General features: G+C 39.7%; 1 protein-coding gene across 5 annotated transcripts in view; it reads left to right on the top strand.

Moving 5' to 3' along the window:
- Positions 1-17,338, top strand: part of CDKL5 (cyclin dependent kinase like 5) — a 141,253-nt gene extending 123,915 nt beyond the window's left edge. For 4 of the 5 annotated variants that reach the window (XM_014265200.3, XM_074534652.1, XM_074534653.1 and 1 more), the window contains 4 exons: positions 3,271-3,373; positions 7,056-7,178; positions 8,275-8,394; positions 9,781-17,338. In XM_014265200.3, the coding sequence (XP_014120675.2) occupies positions 3,271-3,373; positions 7,056-7,178; positions 8,275-8,394; positions 9,781-10,164 (730 nt within the window). In that variant the 3' untranslated portion in view covers positions 10,165-17,338. The remainder of the gene's footprint in view (positions 1-3,270; positions 3,374-7,055; positions 7,179-8,274; positions 8,395-9,780) is intronic. The other variant, XM_005484328.4, reaches the window with a different exon arrangement.
- The last annotated feature ends 3,232 nt before the right edge of the window (positions 17,339-20,570 follow it).

Genomic DNA, 20,570 nt, shown 5'->3' with positions numbered 1-20,570 from the left:
CCAAGTGTTCCAGACCAGAATAATCAATGTGTTCTACTTTAAATGTCCTAAGCATGCAAAGGTACACAAAGATAAAATAACAAAGCACAGCACATTTTGCCTTCAGTTTCTGCTTGAGAATGAGCTCTCTGAGTGGGGGCTCTTCTCCAGGGCTACTCCTACTTGTTACTAAAACAGACAGCACACAGAAGACTCTGGTGGAGCTGTTTGCTTTCAAGAGCTGAAGCTTTATGCAAAATACCAAGATACTTACAGTGTGTTGTAAGAATTTAGTGTTGTGTGACTCTACAGATTTTTTTTGATAATCCTATTTTCTTCCTGCACTGTCCATTATCTGAAAATCATCTTTTGGGATGCCTAAATTATCCCAGTGTTTCGTCATCGATCAAAATGTTCTGCTCTATTTTTACTCAGTACAAAATCCTGGTGTTGAAGCTTCCTGCTATAATGCTATATATGTTCACTCTCTTCACATAATGAGCATGTGTTTTGAAGCAGTTGCTTTTCAAGGTCAATGCTTTTTCAGACAACTGTACTGCAATATGAGTCATAGGAGTTAATGACATAAACCATTCAGTATAAAACCACTGGCTTTTGGGTAAGCAGCAATTGAAAATGAGCAGTTCTCAGCCCCTTATTTTCCAATTCTCTCTGGTCACTGTAGCCATAAAGAGGAAATGATGGTGCAGAATTTCATTTCTCTCCTCTCTGCTCAGCTGCTGTGGAGAGCAGTTTTCTCATCCAGGTTCACTGGGCCAAAGAAAAGAATCATGCTTGAGTGAATCTCTGTCTGAAAGTATAGCAAAAATTGTTCCAGGCTTCACTCTGAATATTAACTTCACCTGTTAAAATACAGCATCTCCATTTTGGAATAGACTTTGTAATAGAAAAGCTATAGAAAGACACTGAAAAATTTTAAAGGATAAAGTAACCTCCTGTGATCTTGCTTATGATCTGACAGTGGTTGCTCAGTGGACAGCAATCATTGGGTTGATAATTTGCATTGGGACTATGGTTTGGGATATGCTTGCAGCTGTGGATGTACAGGAGCTCCTTTGGGGAAAGGCTCAGAGGATTCTTAGCCCCATTGACGTGACTTTCTGAGTACAAGCAGGATACTTGGGGTGTATGCTCTCCTCCAACTTTTCTAACAAATCAAGTAAAAATCATTTGGTAAATAATTCAGCAGGTGTTCTGTGTTATGTCAGACTCCTGAGCACTGAATGTAATCAGTAGTCTTTACTCTTTGGTTTTCTCCTTGGTGCTTTAAGTGACTTGTATAATAATGCCTTACACCTGTCACACTACTTACAGTAGTACCAAATACAGGGGTGTGACAGCAGCAGGAATCCTTAGCAATCCAGTATATTTAAAATACCTGTTATAAGTACAATAATTGCATTAAACTAAAGTTTTTTTTCCTGTAGTAGTGATGTAATGTCCATATTAAATATATATTGTCATGCTCCTGAATGTAATTTCTGCATCTAGATATAAGTTCTCAAAAATTTAAATTAGGAAAATTTCTACCATACTTTCTGCCCATGAATCTTTTTGCTAAGACCATTCTCTTAATGAACAGTTGCACTTTATTACAGGATTTAAATACTGCATGCATTTATATTTAGAGCCAGATAACATTTCAAGCTTGAGGTGGTTTTGTGTAGAAATTGAAGGACTGATACCACCTATCAGAGTGAAGATGGTTTTATCAACAAGGAGGATGACTCCAGTGATTCCTACCCCAATTATGTTTTTCACATTTATTTGGGGGAAAAAAAAGTCAGCCTGGCATGTAGTAGCAGCTGAATCACCAGCTGATAGCATAGCATTTAAAGCCAGAATTAGAAGCCAGTGACAACTATATTAGACAGTTAAATGTTGCTACATTACAGTTGCTCCAAGAAAAGCTGCTCCTGTTTGTCATACAGAGCCCTTAAAAGAGTGGCTTTGCTTTAGGTTTTCCATCAAGACAGTGGAATCTTTTTTTTGTTTTCATGCAATTTAAGTGTGAAAAGGGACTATTAAAAGACCCAGTATGACTTTCTGTATGTTAGTTGCTGTGAAACGTTGTCCATCCTCTGGGATCCAGGCCCAGAGGCAGACCTGTTGTCTGTGTTTCTCCCAGATGAGTATTAGGTCCTGATTTGAAATGTCAAGGATGGGAAGTGCACTTCACTAAGGAGCTTGTTCTGGAGGTTAATTATGTTATTGTGAAAATCAGTGGATTATTTCTAATATGACTTAGGCTACATCATCCACCTCCTTGTTCTTGTAATATCTTTACTTGTTGGTTCCAAGATTTTCCAATATTCTGTAATTTCTTTCTGGATATGTAGCAAGGAAAATGAAATATTTATCATGAGCAAGGAAATGAAATATTTGAGCTGGTTTGGGTGTATTTTTTTAATGCACTAAAGAGACTGAAATCTCTGAAAATATTTCTGTGATGCTTTCCTGCACCATTTTCAATTTTCAAGCTATTTTAAAGGGCACTAGAAGTGCAATCAGTTATGTCTCACCACTGTCCTTGTAAACCATCTTTTTACCCTGTATAAGTACTTCACATGCATGGTATACTGTGTATATTGAAAGTAACATGTTATTTATCAGCTGTAGTTGCTTCAGACATGTAAGTTAAGAGTTAAAAGGCAGAAATTCAGTCTTCAGGCAAGTCACCTGTTCCATTTTTGGGTCGCCTCCTTTTGCCAGCACTGTCTCACGCATAGCAAGCTAACAGAAGGTTTTAAATTGAAATGGACAACAGTAGATCCCCAGCTTCCCTGATGATAGATTTGGAACCATGGCAGCAAGGGTCAGGAAGTGCAGTTGAAAATGATTCTCTCTGGCCAACTTTGCAACTCCTGCTTCTCCAGCAAGCAATGGATAAACTGGACCTGTGCTTTGATTTGTATGTTCTCTCAGATACGCTTTTCATTTTCCTAAAAGACCTCATGTGTGATATTTTTATTTGAATATTAAATTCTGGCTTAAAAGAACACATGCATGCTCTCCTTTTCCCTAAATAAAATTATTCATTGGTTTAAACTAATCATTTTACCCTAACACTGTGTACCTCCTATCCCTTGTAATAACTCTCTATCTGGTATTTGTGTAGTAACCCTGGAACCAATGAATGCTAAAACTTTAAGTATTTTTTTACTTTAATCAATAATTTACATTCTTTGGCATCAGATCTCAATATTGCACAGAATTTGCAAAGTAATACCATAATAAAATTTCTCTTACAATACCTTATTTCATATTTAGGAAAAGTCCTGAAAACCTTAACAGTCACTCAGAACAGCTGAAGGAGAAAGAAAAGCAAGGTTTTTTCAGGGCAATAAAAAAGAAAAAGAAGAAATCTCAAAATGTAAGTATGCAGCATTTCTAGTTGAAGAATTCTTTTATTCATTTTGAATTATACCATTTTAGTATGCTAGACCTTTGTATTATTTATTATTGTATGTGTATTCACTTCTTTTATTTTCTCTCCTCACTATATGAAAATCAAATTCTTCTTCTGTTCAGGGTTCATTTTTCTGCCTTTTCAAATATTTCTTCACTTAATAGGACTAGAAAGTGAAGAAATCCAAACTTTCACCTTTGTTTTCATTCAGGCCCTTTGAGAGCCAGTTTTGATGCAAGTTTTAAGATGATGTTGCAACAAATTCTTTTTCAGGATATGGTGATACCATTCCAAGAATAGTAACTTCATTCTTGTGTGTCCCCAGAGCTTGAATAGTTTCAAGCAACCATACAGAGAAAAAAGAAGCTGTAACAAATGAGAATTCTTTCCAGTCTTTTTCATGGAAGTGTCTTGGTAACAGCCTCTGTCTTCCTGCTGCATTCCATGACTGGAATAAGGATGATGTGTCTTAACCATTCTTAAGTGGTTTATGTTTTGTTGAGGGAATGGATTGTGGCTATAGGTCTTTGGTGTCTCATATATTTTTACATTTTCATAAAGTTTTTGGGAGGGAGAAAGGACTTTCTATTATCAGAAAGTAGTGGTATATACTAACATTTCACAAATTTTTATAATAAAGATATCCCTAAGAACTGAAGTAACCTGAATATAATCTCATTCTTAAAGGACAGCTCTGGAAACAGTAAAACATTTAAAATTGTAATGTTCCTGTAAGTGTAAATGCAGTTATAGTTTTGAAGATTCTCAGAATTGAGTAAATCATGCTTCCTCCTGGCAAAGGGGAATGACTTAATCAAAATATTTCCTGTCAAGGTGTGAGGTGATAGGATTGAGAGTGGGTGGAGGGCTAATTTGTTGAAAACTGGGAGAGAGGAGTGATTATCAGGCTTTTTATTGTTTTGGGTTTCTTAAAATCTCTTTGAACTGTGTGGAACATGTGCATATGTGTATTAATTAGCACTCAGAAATGCACCTGACCTTCCTGCTGGGTGATTTACAGCAATGGCATCTACCTCTCCTTCTGAACTTGTTCACCCTCATGCCTGTATGCAGCTCAAATATGATCATCTGTATTAAACAACTGAATTAAATGTCTAGATTACAGCTCTGGGACTGTTTGACCAAAATGTCCATGTGAGGATAACACCTAAGGCCGTTGGTTCCAGTGATGCATTTTCAAGGGGGGAAAATAAAAGGTGTTAAATTTGCATTGTTGTACTCTACTCTGATTCCAGCCATGCAGATGTGGTGGCAGACTCACTCCAATAGCTCAGCTGAAAGATGCTGTATTGATTACCTGCACATCAAACTGTGTGAAGGAAATACATACTGGATTGTGTTGCCTCTCAAAATCTGGCATTTTACAAAACACCTAAACCAAAAGCTCCTTGGTCTATAGCTACTAAAACCATCACTGATTATAAGCTAAGGCAGATTTATATATAATCCTTGCTCCTGTTTCTTATCACTTTTAAAAGGAGGGGTAGAGAGGAATAGAAGAAAGAGAGAGAGAAAGGAAAAACTGTGTTTGCTACTCAGAGGTAGAATCTCACAGAAAGATGAATTAGTGAAATAATATAGTGACACAACTCTTTCACCCTCAGCTAGAAACTTGCTGAGATTAACTTGAGTTTGGATCAAACCAAAGCCAGAAAAACCTCCTTTTATTTCTGTTTACAGCTGATTGCCAGGACAGTGTCTAGGCACAGACTGCACCACTGATGTGTGTACCAGTGTCTGGCTCAGACTCTGGTCTTTGTTCTTCTTCATCTCTTAGTTGAAGACATCTACCTAACAAACACTGGGACAGTCTTTAGGATCTTCCAGCACAAAATAAAATTACTGCCTTCAATTCAGCACCAGATTTGGTGTTAGTAGTAAAAGTTGTTCACAGCACTGTAATATTAGCTCTTCAACTACACATATAATGTTTTCTAAGAATTCCTGTTAAAAGTCTTAATAGACAGCTTGTTGCTACTCAAGGTTATTTCTGAGACCTACAATTCAGGTAGAGTCCTACAAGTATGAAATTCCAATTATTTGCTCAAATATAGACTTTTAGCAAGAAATAACAAATTAGACCTGGGGACTGTCACAGAGCTAGGAAGCACATAGTAGCTAGCTATGATTTACTTCTGATATCCTTGTGCAAGCCTCATTTTCCTGGTGATAATCATCTCAGGAGTTGTAAAAGATACCTGAAATTGGATTGAAGACATCTTAGTAATATCATTCTCAAAATATCTAACAGCCTAGAACTGGCCCCAGTTCCTGACACTTCTTCCAGCAGGTTGTTCCCATGCATCATTCTCCCTAGAGTTCTCCAGGTGCACTACCTCGTGGGTTAGCAATTGTTACTGCTGTTATGGGAATTCTTTACAATATTGTTTTTGCAGAGCTGTTCTTATTCATTCTACTTTTCACTGTTTGAAGTGTTTTAGTAATGTAGCAAAAGGTTTTGAGGATTACTAGAATCACAGTTTTATGTCATTTGCCACCAAAAAATTTGATATCCATGAGGGTTGTGCAATGTCAGTAGGCACTATCTTCAGAGGAACCTGAGTTTTGCAGATTTTGGCACTTATTTCAAGCTATGGGTCTGAAGAAATTACCTGCTTTGGAAAAAGCAGTTTCAGGTGAGCATTTCTCTTAGCAGTGCTTTCATTCCCTTTTAATTTACTAAATTTGAAACAGGAAATTCTTCTGACCATAAAGTTCTTGGACATAAGCTATGCTAATTATTGATTCTCATTAATTTGGATGTAATCTAGAAGCTGGAAAAGCTGTTCGAAAGCCCATGCTTTTGGTAGTGCATTTGTCATTGTATTTAGTCACATAATAATTCTATTGCATAATAGATTTCTTCTGATAGACAGGAAAATGCAAGGCACTATATATGTGTCCTGTGCTTGTTTGCACCTGAACAGGGGAGAAATAGACCCATTTATAGTTCTAGTACCTTATAGTTCTGTTTGTTGCTCAATCATCTACTGGTAAGCTCTTTGGTTGTGCTCCATAAATTAAAATAAACCAGCCAGTGTACTTGCAGCTACACGTGAAGCTGCTAATGGCATATTTATGTTAGAACTGAAATAATTCATCTTGGAGCCTTAGCTCTTATTGCAAGTTAAAAATAGAAGGCTTTTTTTCCCCCCAAGAGTAACTATCAACTGCTCATTCTGAAACCAACTCCTATTATTGTTAGTGGATCTTTAATACTTTCTTTATATAAAAATAAGAAATGTCATACTGCTTTAGGTCATTATCAGAAATACAAATGATTGCCAGAGTTACAGGATTTAATTCAAAGCTCAGTAAAGTCAACAAGAGCTACCAGGTATTTCCAAAAGCCTTTGAAATAAACACATTCTGTATTCCTAATGAACATGGATATAAGAATAGGTGTGCTAATCTTTTTTTTACATGCTTGCTGTGCATTGAGTTCCTTGAATTTGTTCCATAGGCTTTTTTCAATCATTATTGTATTTTCCAAAAGCAAATTATAGGCTTGATAACATGTATTGTTGAATTACCAAAAAAAAAAAAAAAACAAAGTTAACTTAGTAAGGGGCAGATCTCTTGGATTGAAATATTATGCATTTAGTTTTTGTGTCTTATATTGCAGACAGACTCAACCAACGGCGAGAATCCAAGCATCAAGAAATCCCTCTTTCCTCTTTTTAATTCAAAGAATAATTTAAAGCATAGTTCTTCTTTGAAAAAACTTCCTGTAGTCACTCTACCAATGGTATTAATTTTTAAGTACAGTAACACTTTAAAATGCTCCAGTAAATTTGTTTTACTGACTACAGCAGCATGTGGTTTATTTTCATGGTATCACTTCCTCTTCATGCCAGTTAAGTCTCTTGGGCCAGTTCAATAAATTTAAGTAAAATTGGCAGTTTTTGTTGAAACAGATTGTGCCTAAAAATTTTTTTTATCATATTTGATATAGTGAAAATGTAACATGCACAGTTCCAGAGAGAATGAGTCTTGGGAGTAAGACTAAGGAAGGGAAATAGTTGTGAAATTGTGTATGTTTAAAATTAAACTGTCTCATTATGTTTCATTCAGAAAAAAAATTAACCTGGTTTGGTTTATAACTATATTGTAAATACATAAGTTTTTACAAACTACTCCTTTATGTATAAATTTAAATAAATCAAATATTAACAATGGATTATCTGGAAAGACCTGTAGCTCATATGTCTGTTGTATTTTTGTTTGTCCTGATTGTTCATGATAAAAGACAGCTTGCATTAAAAATAGATTATATTTTGACTATCCTCTTTTTACGTAGAATTCTTGAAATGATATTAAAAGCTACATGTAAGTTTTAAATTAACTTTCTGCCATAAAGATTCAGCTGTTTCTTAATTTTTGCTTTAGTTACTTGTGGAGGAGAAGAAAGATGGAAATAGAGAAAGCTCTTGGTTTTGTGATGTCAGTCAAGAAATCAGTTTTGAGGGTTTTTGGTCTGCTTCACTCTGGAGCAAATTTATAGAACTGATCCATGGTCTTAACTGCAGTGTGGAATGCTTTTTAAATGAAGATGAGGCTCAACAATATTTTGGTTTTAATTTTATTTTTGATGCCTTGTTTAACTGCTCTTTCTTACAGCAATTAACACTAACAGCATGTGAATGCTTTAAGGGCTAAGGGTAGATCAAATCTGCATGATGTCCACAGCCACTTGCTCTTACTATGGGGAGAATTATTGAGAGGTCATTGCAATTCTACTGCAGTAATGGGCTTCACTTGTGTTCTGTAATTAACTGTGGGAAATTATTTACAGTTATTCTTAAGAAAATACTAGGAGACCAGTGTTTATTATTTTGTTGCAGATGCCTAATACTGAAGGTCAGGATCTCTTGGCATTACAGAAAGCCATTCATTCTTCCAATCATCAGAGCAGCAGACAGAAGGATTGGCATCCTGAGAAGATGACAGAAATCCAGCCTCATGTAAGTGGCATTATCAATTCCCTATAGATTAATATCACTGATGTATCTTGACAGGTTTTTCTCTGGTGAATAGAAGAATTGCATTTGACATTATTTCCCAGCTTTCTAGTTCCTTGCTCACAGGATGTACCTGCTGTCCTGCATAATTTTTTTTTAAATGTGGACATGAATGACAAGGAAAAGAGAGATTAAATGTCCTGTGTGAGGCTTTGAGCCCTTTGAAACATTGGTTATGCTTTTGTAGTACAGGCAAGCAGTGTTTCAGTGCATGTCATGGTAGCGATGCAGTGCTGCACAAAAGCCCTCAAGCCAGCTCTGTGAGGAATGGTGAATCTTGAGGCTTGGCTGCTGCTCAGCAGAGTTTGATACTTGATGTGGTCACCAAAGCATCCAGACCTCGTCACAGTGTGGCTGGCACAGACTGCAGTTTCAGCAGGCTACATTTTTGGAGCATAGCACTGCATTTGTGGAACTTCATTTTCTCCAATTCTAAAACCAGTCAGTGTATGGGAGGGAGTGTCAGTGCCATGCTCCATTGTTGTCACATTGGAAACTGAAGAGGGTTTGTTGCAGCTGCAGTCTTTGAAGAAACAAGTTGCTCTGTGAGCTGAGGAATTTAACAAGACTGCTTTCATATCACTTTGTGAACTCAGGCTTCCCCAGGTTCTTGCTACCCATTTTCAGTAACTCTGTGTCACCATTCACCTTCAGCCTGCTCACCAGTGAAAGGAGCTGTGGGAGACTGGAGCTGCCTATCACCCAGCTGCCAGCAAACAAAATATGTAACTTCTGAGTTCTGCCAGACCTCCCTTCAGTGCAGATGGTTACTCAAGACTCACTCCAACCCCTAATTTATGTTCACTACATTTTTAAGAACTTGTATTTCTGAAGTCTGTTCCTCATAAAATGTGGCTGAGGTTCTTAAGTTAATAGCAGACAGATGGACAGCTAATGCAATTTTCTGTGCCTGCATTTTCAAAGGAAACAAGGACAAAATAATTGGTGGGAGCAATTTTTTTCTGAGGGAGAAAAGGTTCTATCTTTTCAGGTAGCTGTTAGATTGGACTGTGATGAGAAGACTTTTTCTCAGGTGTGTAGTCATAGCTTGGAATGAAATATATCAAACAAATATGAACTAAAAGTGAAGAAGTCACGTAAAGTTTAAGATGTTCAGTTTAGGATAGGACAGCTTTTTCATGGGAGGTCTACTACTTTTTCATTCCGGCTGCTGCTATTGTGCTAGAGTGGAGAAGGGTGGAAACGGGGCTTGGTCCTTCTATTGCAGGTGGGAGTCGTGGCTGGAGGCCGAATTGAGAGGATTTTCCGGTTGTGGCTAGAATGAGGCCTAATAGGGGTAGTGATGCGGCTTTTCTGCGTGTCTTTCAGAGCCAGCCATTAAAATCTCTTCGGAAGCTCTTACACCTCTCCTCAAACCACCCCGTGGCTGCCGAGCCCCGCTTCCAGCCCTTACCCAGCCAGCCAGCCAAAGCCTCCTTTCCCGAAGTGCGGATCCACCCCATGAGCCAGAGCTCCAGCAGCGGTAGCAGTGGCGTGCGGCCGGAGGCGCCGGCCAAGAGCCGGCCCACGCTGCAGATCCCCAGCCAGCTGGAGCCCACCTGGCACGTGTCCCCCGTGGCCCGGGCCGGGAGCGACGGGCCGCCCTACTCGGACCAGCTGCCGGCCAAAGGCAGCCAGAACGGGCACAGCTACGGCCGCGCCAACCGGGCGCGCATGCCCAACCTGAACGATCTCAAAGAGACGGCCTTGTAGGGCACCCAGCCCAGAGACCAGCACGGGGGTGAGATCAGCACAGGGGTGCTCTGGTGATGGTAGGACTGCATTTTCAGCTGTATACAGGTGTGCAATATGTGCGTGTGGAGCGATGCTGTTCAGCACCACGAGAGAGTCAGGGATTTACAGGAGCACGAGTGGAACTGTGAGTTACCAGTCATCAGAAATGTCACTGGACGCCAGGCAGAGTGTGCCGGTCAGGGAGAAAAATGCGTTGTCATTTTCTCTCATTTACATTCCAGCTTAGTGCACATCTCTGTCTGAAAGCTGGGAGACTTCTGGTATGTATTGGCACTTCAAAGGGTGAAAACATTGTCTAGGCCTATGCCCTTACTACATTTTTTGCTGCCTAGTTAAAACAGTGGGGTTTGTGTGATAAAAGTGTATCCCTGTTAAGGGTTTAAAGTTAAATTATATGTCTTAAATTTGTTTTTTAAACTTCCATATTTGATAGGATTTGTAATATTTATTTATGATGACCTAATATCGTACTGTTATAATCATATCTTTTATGTTATAATGTAAAGTTATTTTGAGCTGTTTGAAACATTGTGAAGCAGTGCAACAGCTACAGTAGTTTCTATAAAAAACTAACAGTAACATTTATATATTGCATCAGGAGTATTTTATTCTATATATAAATATATATATATAAATGGAAAATAACTGTCTGTTTTTTAAATATACTCATTTAGAAGAAAAGTATTGTTATGACACTATCTGCCATATTTTTTATACATTTGTGACATAAAGTGCAGTATTATACTTCTAATAAAAGGAAGCTGAATGTGGATATAAATGTGACTGTAACAGTATGAATCTTGCTTGGCTATGAGAGCCCAGTATTATAGGCATTATTGGTAACAAACAAAAGACAAAATTCGATTCCAAGCTTTATTATGGGCTATTTTGTTGGAAGTACTGGCTAAATGTAAGAGACTGCAGAACTGTACAGTAATATAAATGTAGTATGTTCTCCCCTGTCCTTAGCTTTCCTAGTAATATTAATGGGATTTCTGCATCTGCATCAAGAGCACAGAGCCCCAGTACCAAATTTTTGTTTCTTCTAAAGAGATAAAGTGCCCCATCACTACAAGCAAAAGCAGGTGCTCTTCCACTTAATAGCAGGGGTGAAAACCAAAGAAACACAGCATGAATTGCAAGTGAAATGCAAAACTTTGACACTTAAGCATAGCATGGCACTGCAGATCATGGTATAAGCTTTTATGCATATGTGTATTTTACATCTCTAGCAATCTATTAACTAGTAAGATAAACACTGTATTAGAATTTTAACTACTCTTGCACTTTTTATTATATTTCAGGATATATTTAAAGCTACAAATCTGATATTTGGATATTGAGGGAGAAGGTTGCCATGCAACTTGAATTCTCCTTAGGTCTTAGTATCCAAATATTCCCATACCCAGTTCAGCTACCAGTCTCAGCAAAATACTAGATCTTGGGCTCCAGTCTCCTGTACAACACACTTAAAACTGCCTTTACCTTGGTGAATGTCAAGTGTAGCAAATACACACCCTGATTCCTCTGTTGCTACCAGTAAAGGAAATCAGAGGTGAGCCAGCAGGAGTCAAAAGAGTTATGCCAGTCTAAACTTTGTGCAATAAGAGGAGAGCCAGGCCAGTAGTGTCAGAACAATACAATCTTTCCTTTTTAAACACATTAGTTCCACTCCATTACTCTGCAGCATACTTTGTTTTCTAGATGCTGTCTTCGTAAGACACCTGTACTTGCAAATACACTGTCTTTTCCAAAAAGAGATTAACCTGAATGTAAATCGAATGATTTAGCCATAGATGAAGTTAACAGAAGCAGCCAGGCAGTAAAAGCTGAACTTCCAACTTGGATAACAATGCAAACTGGACATGCTGTTCAGTACCTCTTGAGTCATACCAAAGTTCTAACAACAGCAAATTCGGCACCACTACTGTAAAAATTGTTGTCAGAAAGAACAGTGTGGAAGGATGTTATATCAGTTTTGTCCAGGACTAAAAATAAGTCCTCTAAATTTGAAAAATTAAAAAATAGGAATTCTTCCTGTGTCAATTGCCTGCAAGAAATATGCATGTGATTTTTCTATAGCTAGATATGATATATAATATCTCTCTATATATGATATATGCACTGTATTGATATATCATATATATAGCATATATAAATACAATAGACATGAAAGGGTATTCAGTTTTTTCTAAGTTCAGTGGGCATCCAGGAAAGATATTGTGATATTTACTTGTTGTCCCTGTCAGAGTTTAGCAGCTTATTTTAGCAGTCTATGTTAGATTCATTGCTTGGTCACAGCTACATGAGCCCTTTTAGCCCTGCTTTGAAATGGGCTGATGCCACTGAAGTCCCTCACAAAGCACTGCCTGAAAGACTGAGGCTCTAGGCAGTGCAGTTTGAATGTCCCTTTTATGGCAACAGAGCTGGGGAAGGACCTGGAGCACAAGTCTTACAAGAGTGACTGAGGGAGCTGGGGGTGTTTGGTCTGGAAAAGGGAATCTCAGAGGGACCTCACTGCTCTCTACAAGCCCCTGAAAGCTCTTCTCACATGTCTCAAGTGAAAGGATGAGAGGAAATTACCTTCTGTTGTGCTAGGAGAGGTTCAAATTGGATATTAGGAAAAAAAGATCACTGAAAGAGTGTTCAGGCATTGGAGTAAGTTGTCCAGGGATGAGGTGCAGTCACCAATTCTGGAAGTGTTTGAGAGTGTCTGGATGTGGCACTTGGGGATATGGTTTAGGGGTGACTGAGGTGGTTGATGGTTGGACTGGATGATCCTAAAGGTTTCTTCCAACCCTGATAATTTTGCATTCAGTCTCACAGGGAATGTTCAGTCTAGACTCTTCTGTGATTTGTGGATATGTATCCTTTTGCCTCTGCAAGGTTTTTAGCTTGCTGGTAAGATCTTCATGCTGGGGATGATGGTACTGGGCTATATGTGGTTGTTATGATTTCTAGCAAGGAAAAATGTTTCTAAAGGATTTTTTTTTCTCCCTACCCATTAAGTTAAATCAAGGTGATCCCTGACTGTACATATAGCTGTTTAAAGTAGTTAGCAAATCTTCAAAGGTGACCCAAGGAATGTTTGAGTATTTGGTGGCCCATATTTACAGAAACTTTTTTCTACTTCATACTGCATATTCCTCTTGAATTCAACAAACTGTAGTATCTTTCAGTTGAATACTAAATTGTGTTGAATGTATGTAGTATTTTCTTTCTTCTGTTGGAAAGAAGTTCCAGTAGCTCGGCCAGCTGGTGCTGGGATGAATTCTGTATTTTTAACTTGGTCTAGCTTCCCAATACTTAGAATATGGCTAATGTAATTTTGTTGAGATTTTCAAAGGAGTCTTATTATAGTGACTGAGATTTTCTGACTTAATAAAGAGGAAGAGAATTACAGAACAAATTCTTTTGTAAGTGTGAGCTTTCCTTTGCACTGATCTGTGAGTCCTGTACTATATGCTCTATAGATTTATTTAGTATAAAGGATCCTAGTTAAACTGTATTTTATTCTTTGGCAATGTTTTGCCTTATGGCATCACTGATGATGTGAATAAAAAAGAAACTACGTTTCAGAAATTAACTGTAGTAATTTTGCAGAACTCAAGCTGCCTACACTTGTCTATATGTTTTAGTTATAGCTCTTGAGCTCTTTTCTAACTGAAAAAAAAAGCACCTTAAGGTCATCCTAACTGAAATTGTGTAAGTGTCTAAGCTGTTGTTTTAAACTGCAATGTGAATGTGTTAACTTAGAACAACATCTGTTTTCAACAGTCCTGGCCACAGAGAGCAGTCCCTTTGACCTATTCTCTGCTTTTTGCTCAGTTTATTGCAGTCCAAGCTTCGTTGCCCCTGAGAGGTTGCAGGAGAGCACTGGGCAGAGTTCTTGGCAGGAAGTCAGTGATCCCAGATTTGTCTCCTAAAACATTCTCCAAACACCACTTGTTCATTTAGATCAATATGAAAGCAGGCTTCAAACTTCCAAGTGCATGAGACATCCTCAGATCATCCTTTGGCTTGTCACCTTTCTCTCTACCACACCAACTTGTTTCTGGGAGCAAGGCTGGAGAGACTCTTCAGGAAGCAGTGGCCTGTGGTAGGCTCTTTCCCTTCCTTGTCATTACAGTTAGATATCCTAGGAGGTCAATCTCACTTGCTTAAAAATCTACATACCAGCCTTTTCTTTTTTTCTTCAAAAAAGATGAAGTGTTGGCTGAGTAGATTCCTAGGTTCACCCAGAAAAAGCTATGTATTCTGTAGATCTCCCTATAAGAACACAGGGGACCTATGGGAATACAGATTATACAGCTCTGAAAGCACTGTTGTGACCTAGGTAGCTAAGGTAAAACCTAGCCACTCTAAAGAGGAGCTGTGCTCTAGAAGTACTGGGTTTTTTATTCATGTTTCTTTTTTTTGTTGTCTTATAATGATTTATTAGTGAGACATGCTTCAAAATACTTGCATGTAATTAATTGTGTGTGTGCTGATCACTGTCAGAGTAGAGCTGGGAGAATATTTGCATCCCAGTCACACAAAGAGTGTGAAAAGGATAGCCATATGTGATATACTGCAAATTGAGGGGTGGCAATGAATGATTTTTTTTTTTCCATTCCAGCTAGCATGCATGCTACATCTGTTAATGGGATAATATCCCAGACAATGCATCTAGGCTGTTGTTCATGTTAGTAGGCCCACCATTTGAAATAAGAGTGCCACAGGAGATGGGTGGAAAGGTGATGTGCCCTATGTAACCCTTTTTGAATAACCTTCAAATCAAGACACTATTTAAGAACAGGTGCCTTTCCCTACACAGCTCTTTCTAATGGTATCATGGTATTAACCATTCCTTAACTGGGTTTGTAATGAATGAGGAAAAAAGCCATTTAACTTCTGGCCTTTTTTTTAAAGGGTTGATTTGAGTAAACCCTTTTAATATAACAAAACTTGGAAGTTCTAGATGTTGGCACCTTTTTCAAATGGTCAAGCAGCAGCAGTGCATCAATGCTCAGGCTCATTGGGCAAGTGAAGGCTTGTGCTGTACTGAATGTTGTACTGAAAACAGAAGATTCCTCATTTTGCAACCACAAAGCAAATTTCATTAAAATTAGCAAAGCAGATTTTATCGGAGATCCCCTTTCAATTGGAAGCAAAAAGCTGTGTTAGGTCATCTGTTCTCTCAGTGGAGTGTCTTAACAACTACCACATGAGACAGCACAGGTAAATCTGATGGATTAGGTCTGTATTTTACTTGTTCTGAGTTCTGCTTGGAGACAGATTTGTGACCTTGTGTGCACCAGTTGTTTGGTGCAAAAGCTGGGGTTTGTGGAAGATGCATGTGAAGTGTGAGAGGACTGGCCCCACTATGTTTGGATGCTTTCATTCCACCAATCAGATTGCTTCCCAGGCTCTTTCAGAACACAAAAAAATATGCAGCCGGGCAAGAGTGACTCTTGAAATGTGGCCCATGAGCCTGAACATGGAATTTGTGTCTTAGCCTAAGGATGACGACGCATCTCTTGTCTTCTCTGCAAGGCAATCTACCTCCTCTCTCTTGCAGAATGTGGTTGAGGTTGGATTTGTTTATTCTGATCTTATTATTGACTCCAAATTTTGAAGAGATATCTAAAAAGATTCTTCCTTTAGGTACTGTTAGCAACCATGTAATTAAATATTGTTGGGCCTTCATCTGAAATACTTCTGAAACCTCCAAGCCATCTGAGCTCTCTCTCTCTAGAATCCTAGTGCCATCCTTTGCACTGCTTTGCAGTCTTCCCTTGGCCTTCCCCTTGTGGTTCTCAAATATTGCAGTTGCCTTGCTCTTTGTTGTTTCTCTAGTGCAGATTTTCAGGGAGTTAGAGGCCTTATCTACTACTCCACCCTATTTGCTGTTTTACTCAAACAGCTATCCTTAGACTTGCTCAGGATTTCCTTCATTTTAATTTTCCATTTCATCTGGGTGAGATACCTTACCTCATTGTGCCCCCACCAAAACTCACTGCCTGCCAGGCTTTTTCTTCCACCAGGTCTCTGTTTTCACAGGGCATTGTTTCTCTGGATCTGTTCTGAGAAATGCAAGGTGGCATCTTAATTGTACAGGCGTGGAAATGCTGCGTTGTGAAGTAGCTGCTGTGTGTCAGAGCTTTCCACTAGCATAAAGATAAAGCATCTTCATAGCACAAGGTGGAAGCTGCTGTTCAGTTTTCCTATAGGATATGAACCTCTTGGTGTAAACTCCTGACATGTAAATCCAGTGGCAGAGTTTTTAACTCTTTAGTTACAAGGCAAAACTTTAAGCATACGGAACTGTCTCAACCTTCCTTTTCTTTTTTTTTTTTTTTTTTTTTTTTTTTTTTTTTTTTTTTTTTGCTAGTGCACATCTTAGACTTGTACTACTGAAGGATTTGACTAATTGAAAGAAGTAAGTTTATATTTGGGTTATATGGACCAATAAGCAAAAATCTTCCCAGAAATGATAATTTTTTTGGAAATTCTATGCAGGCATCTTAAAATCTGGTTAATCTGATAAGGAATTCCGGGACTGCTTAGGTCTCCACTGTGGAATGTTTGATTTTAAATTTGTGACATTTGGAAGAAAGAAAAAAAAATCATTCTAGGATTTTTTTTTTTTTCACTATCTGCCAGTACAGATGAACAGGCTGGGGAGGCAGCTTTCAAAACTTATAAATTTATGGATAAGATTCCCTGATGTTTTTAACAGCTATTAAAAATCTAAAGCGCACAAACTTTTGAATCTACCGTGCTTTCTGTTGTGGAAGGGATATGTTGTGGTGTTAGCCTTTTTAATCCTGGAATACAAATTGATTTTAAAATGTGTTGAATATTTAAGGATGACTTCATGCAAGTTAATAAACCATTTGTAAAGTGTTTGTATACAACCCTTTGTATCATGTTGTTGGTACACCTTACCAAATTTTTTTTGAGCATGTATTCCATTCTTTACTTCTGTACAATTTCTATTGTTGCTGTAAATATTCTAAAAGAGAAAAAAAAATCCTGTGGTAACCTTAATTATCAGCATGGAAATGGTTAATTTTTACTGAGCACAATGTATTTTTGAATGGGCCTTCCAAAATATGTCTTTAATAAAAATGCAGATTTTGCACTAGAACCCTGGCACTGTTCAATAGCTGATGTTATTCCTGACACATCTCTTCCAGAGCACCTCTCCATATGTTAGCTTGGCTCATGTGAGTGGAATGGACCAGAACCAGGACTCCTGTGCCCAGTGGGTCACTGCCAGGTCCTGGATGACTCCCCCATCTGAGAGGCCACTTGTGTCTGTCCACAAGCCTGATGGTTCCATGGGATGTTTCCTCCACAGGGCAGTGTCTCTGAAGCACCTTGTTGCCCACCAGTCCTCTATTCTCATTGCAGGATGGATTCTTCCTTTCAGGGCAAGAATGTCTGCTGCTCTCTTTTTTGAACAGTACCAGCCCACTGAGCCCCTGAGCAGGCACCACCAGAAATCAAAAGGCCTGAAAGTTTCCAGCCCACAGTCTTTGCCACAGGAGAAGTATCACGATGACATTTCGTCGTTGTCACATGTAAACTGAGACACTCCTAGGCAAATGTTGAGGTGTCAGCAACAAGAGTTTTGATGGCTTTCTCTGTAATGTATCCTGGCTATGAGGTTTTTTCCCTCTTTAATGTATCCTGGCTATGAGGTTTCTTTGTTACCATGTACAGCTTTAAAAAAGCTTTGAATATTTCCCTGCTAGTCTCTTATTCCTTGGGGTAATTGGAAGCAAACTGAATATGGACCACTTTTCCTGGGCCTCCCTTCTTTCCCTCTGAGCTCCAGCAAGACTTGCTGAAGGCCAGGACTTGCAGTCCGTTAGATCCCTCTGAAACAGCTGCCTGATGTGTTGTGCAGCAACCACAGCCTTGCTGAGACCAGGCTGCTGCCAGTGCCTGCACTGAGCTGTGCCCATCACCTCCCCAAGAGGGAAACTTCCAGCCTGAGCTAATGGCTTCAACTTCCACCAGGAAAAGCACTCCAGCATTTTGATATTTCCATCCAGAAATGGGGTTGAAATGCATTTCCTTGAGGTGCCCAGTGCTCTGGGGACTTAGTTTAACTCTTAAAACCTTACTTGGCTCTTACTCTTCCAACAATCTAGTTTAGTAACCTCTTTTCTGTACTCCCTGAAGAGCCCCATAAACTGGAGTGGCCATCTCCTTGGAGAGGTTGAGCACCTCCATGTGGCATCACCAGTGTAGTCAGTATTAAACCCCCATGGGATGGAGGGCAGAGTGGACATTTTTCTCTGGATGGAAGTGAAGGGATAATTCTCCATGTTCCTGCATTCCATTAAGATGAAGGAGCTATTGACTTACAAATGAAGTGGCTGGTCTGGAGGCCTGAGGCAGTCTCTGATCAGGTAACTTAGGATGGGTACAAACCTCTCAGCACCCTTTTGTTCCCTCGCTTCTCTCTAGGCATCCCATTCTGAAAATCCAGGCCATAAAGCTGAAAGCCATTCTTGGTCCCACTTCCTGTTTCAAACCCCTTATGTTTTATGCAGCTGCAAAGCCATACATTGGTCTCCCTGTCTCTGCAGGATTGTTTAACATCCTTGTCAGTGGGATTGAGTGTGCTCTCACCAGCTCCTGTAGTGTGGTTGACATGCTGGAGGGAAGGAAACCCAGCCAGAGGGAGCTGAGCAGGCTTGGGAGCTGGGCCTGTGCAAACTCCATGAAGGTCAACAAAGCCAAGTGCAAGATCCTGCATGTGGGTCGAGAAAGTCACAAGAAATACAGACTGGAGGAGGAACAGATCAAGAGCATCCCTGAGGAGAAGGACTTGGGGCTGCTGGTGGATGAAAAGTTCAGCATGAGACAACAAAGTGCAACTCCTCCAGAAGGCCATTTGTATCCTGGGCTGTATGGAAAGCAGTGTGGGCAGCAGGGTGAGGGAGAGGATTCTCTCCCTTTGCTCTGCTCTGCTCTAATGAGACTCCATCTGGAGTGCTGTGCCCAGGTCTGGGGTCCCCAGTGCAAGAAAGATGGGAACCTATTGGAGGAATGTCCAGAGGAGGGTCACTAATGTTCACAGGGCTGGCACGCCTCTCCTATGACAACAGGCTGAGAGATTTGGGCCTGGAAGAGAAGGTGCTGGTGAGACTTTCCAGTGCCCACAGGAGGCTGCAGTAGAGCTGGAGAGGGACTTTCACAAGCACACATAGGACAAGGGGGATTTACTCTAAGCTAAAGGAGGGCAGGTTTAGATTAGATATTAGGAAGAAGTTGTTTACTGTGAGGGTGGTGAGGCACTGGGAGAGAATGCCCAGAGAAGCTGTGGACTCCCCATCCCTGGAGGTGTTCAAGACCAGGTTGGATGCGGCCCTGAGCAACCTGGTCTAGTGGAAGATGTCCCTGCCCATGGCAGGGAGATAAGGAGCTACATGATGCTTAAAGTTCTTTCCAACCCAAACCATTTTTTGATTCTATGATTATGAGGAAAAGCTTTTGTATTTATGTAATTATACTTCAGCTGGTGCTGTCTCACTTTCATGATGGTCTCAGTCACACTGTTACTCCAACGTGCTGAATTTATGCAGAAGTCAAATGCAATTCTAAAAGCATTTTAGGACCACTTAATTAATTAAGCCTCTCAGCACTCTTTATATAAGAGGCAGAGGTTAAGTGAATTTCTAGAGGCCAATTAGCAAGTGAGCTGCATGGCAAGGATCAGAACAGAAACTCCTGCTTTAGCAGGAGCCATTTAGTTGCAAGTCAGAAGTCCCTTCCCAAGGCAAGTGGAGAGGTGAACTGCAGACCAAGGACAGGGGAAGGCAAGAGGCTAATGAACTGTGAAATGCACTGTGTTCCATCTTACATATTGCCATACATTTTAATCTAGAAAAAGGACTAGTGATTTCTTTGAAGATGGGAGGCTGGAAGAGTGATAGCACAGGTCCTTTCTACATAGAAAACATTTTTTTCCTCCAAGGTTTTATTGTATCCTCTCTGTAGGACCAGTCATGTGAAGAGACATAATTTGGAGTGGTACTTTGGTGTATAATGGTGTCTGGTCTATCCATTCAGGCTGTGCATTAAGCCTGTCAGCTCTTCCAAATCTCACAGGAGCTTATGGCCTTTGCCATTGGGTGCATTTCCAAAACCAGGCAAGTTAAAAACTCTGGACTGTGCATAGGAGCTCGTCAGAGGCCAGTGACAGACAAGGCCTTAACTAGCTGCAGTCAAGCTTTGGGGTGATACAAATATTCACCAGCTTGTGCCCAGTTCATCCTTCTGCCCCTTGCAGCCCCCTCTCCACTCAGTCATGCAGGAAAACATCAGCACCAAGGCTCCTTCCCGCACTACCATCCATCAGGACA

The sequence above is a fragment of the Zonotrichia albicollis genome, chromosome 2, assembly GCF_047830755.1.
Source record: "Zonotrichia albicollis isolate bZonAlb1 chromosome 2, bZonAlb1.hap1, whole genome shotgun sequence".
NCBI classification, from domain to species: domain Eukaryota; kingdom Metazoa; phylum Chordata; class Aves; order Passeriformes; family Passerellidae; genus Zonotrichia; species Zonotrichia albicollis.
This window is presented reverse-complemented; position numbering and strand designations above follow the sequence as displayed.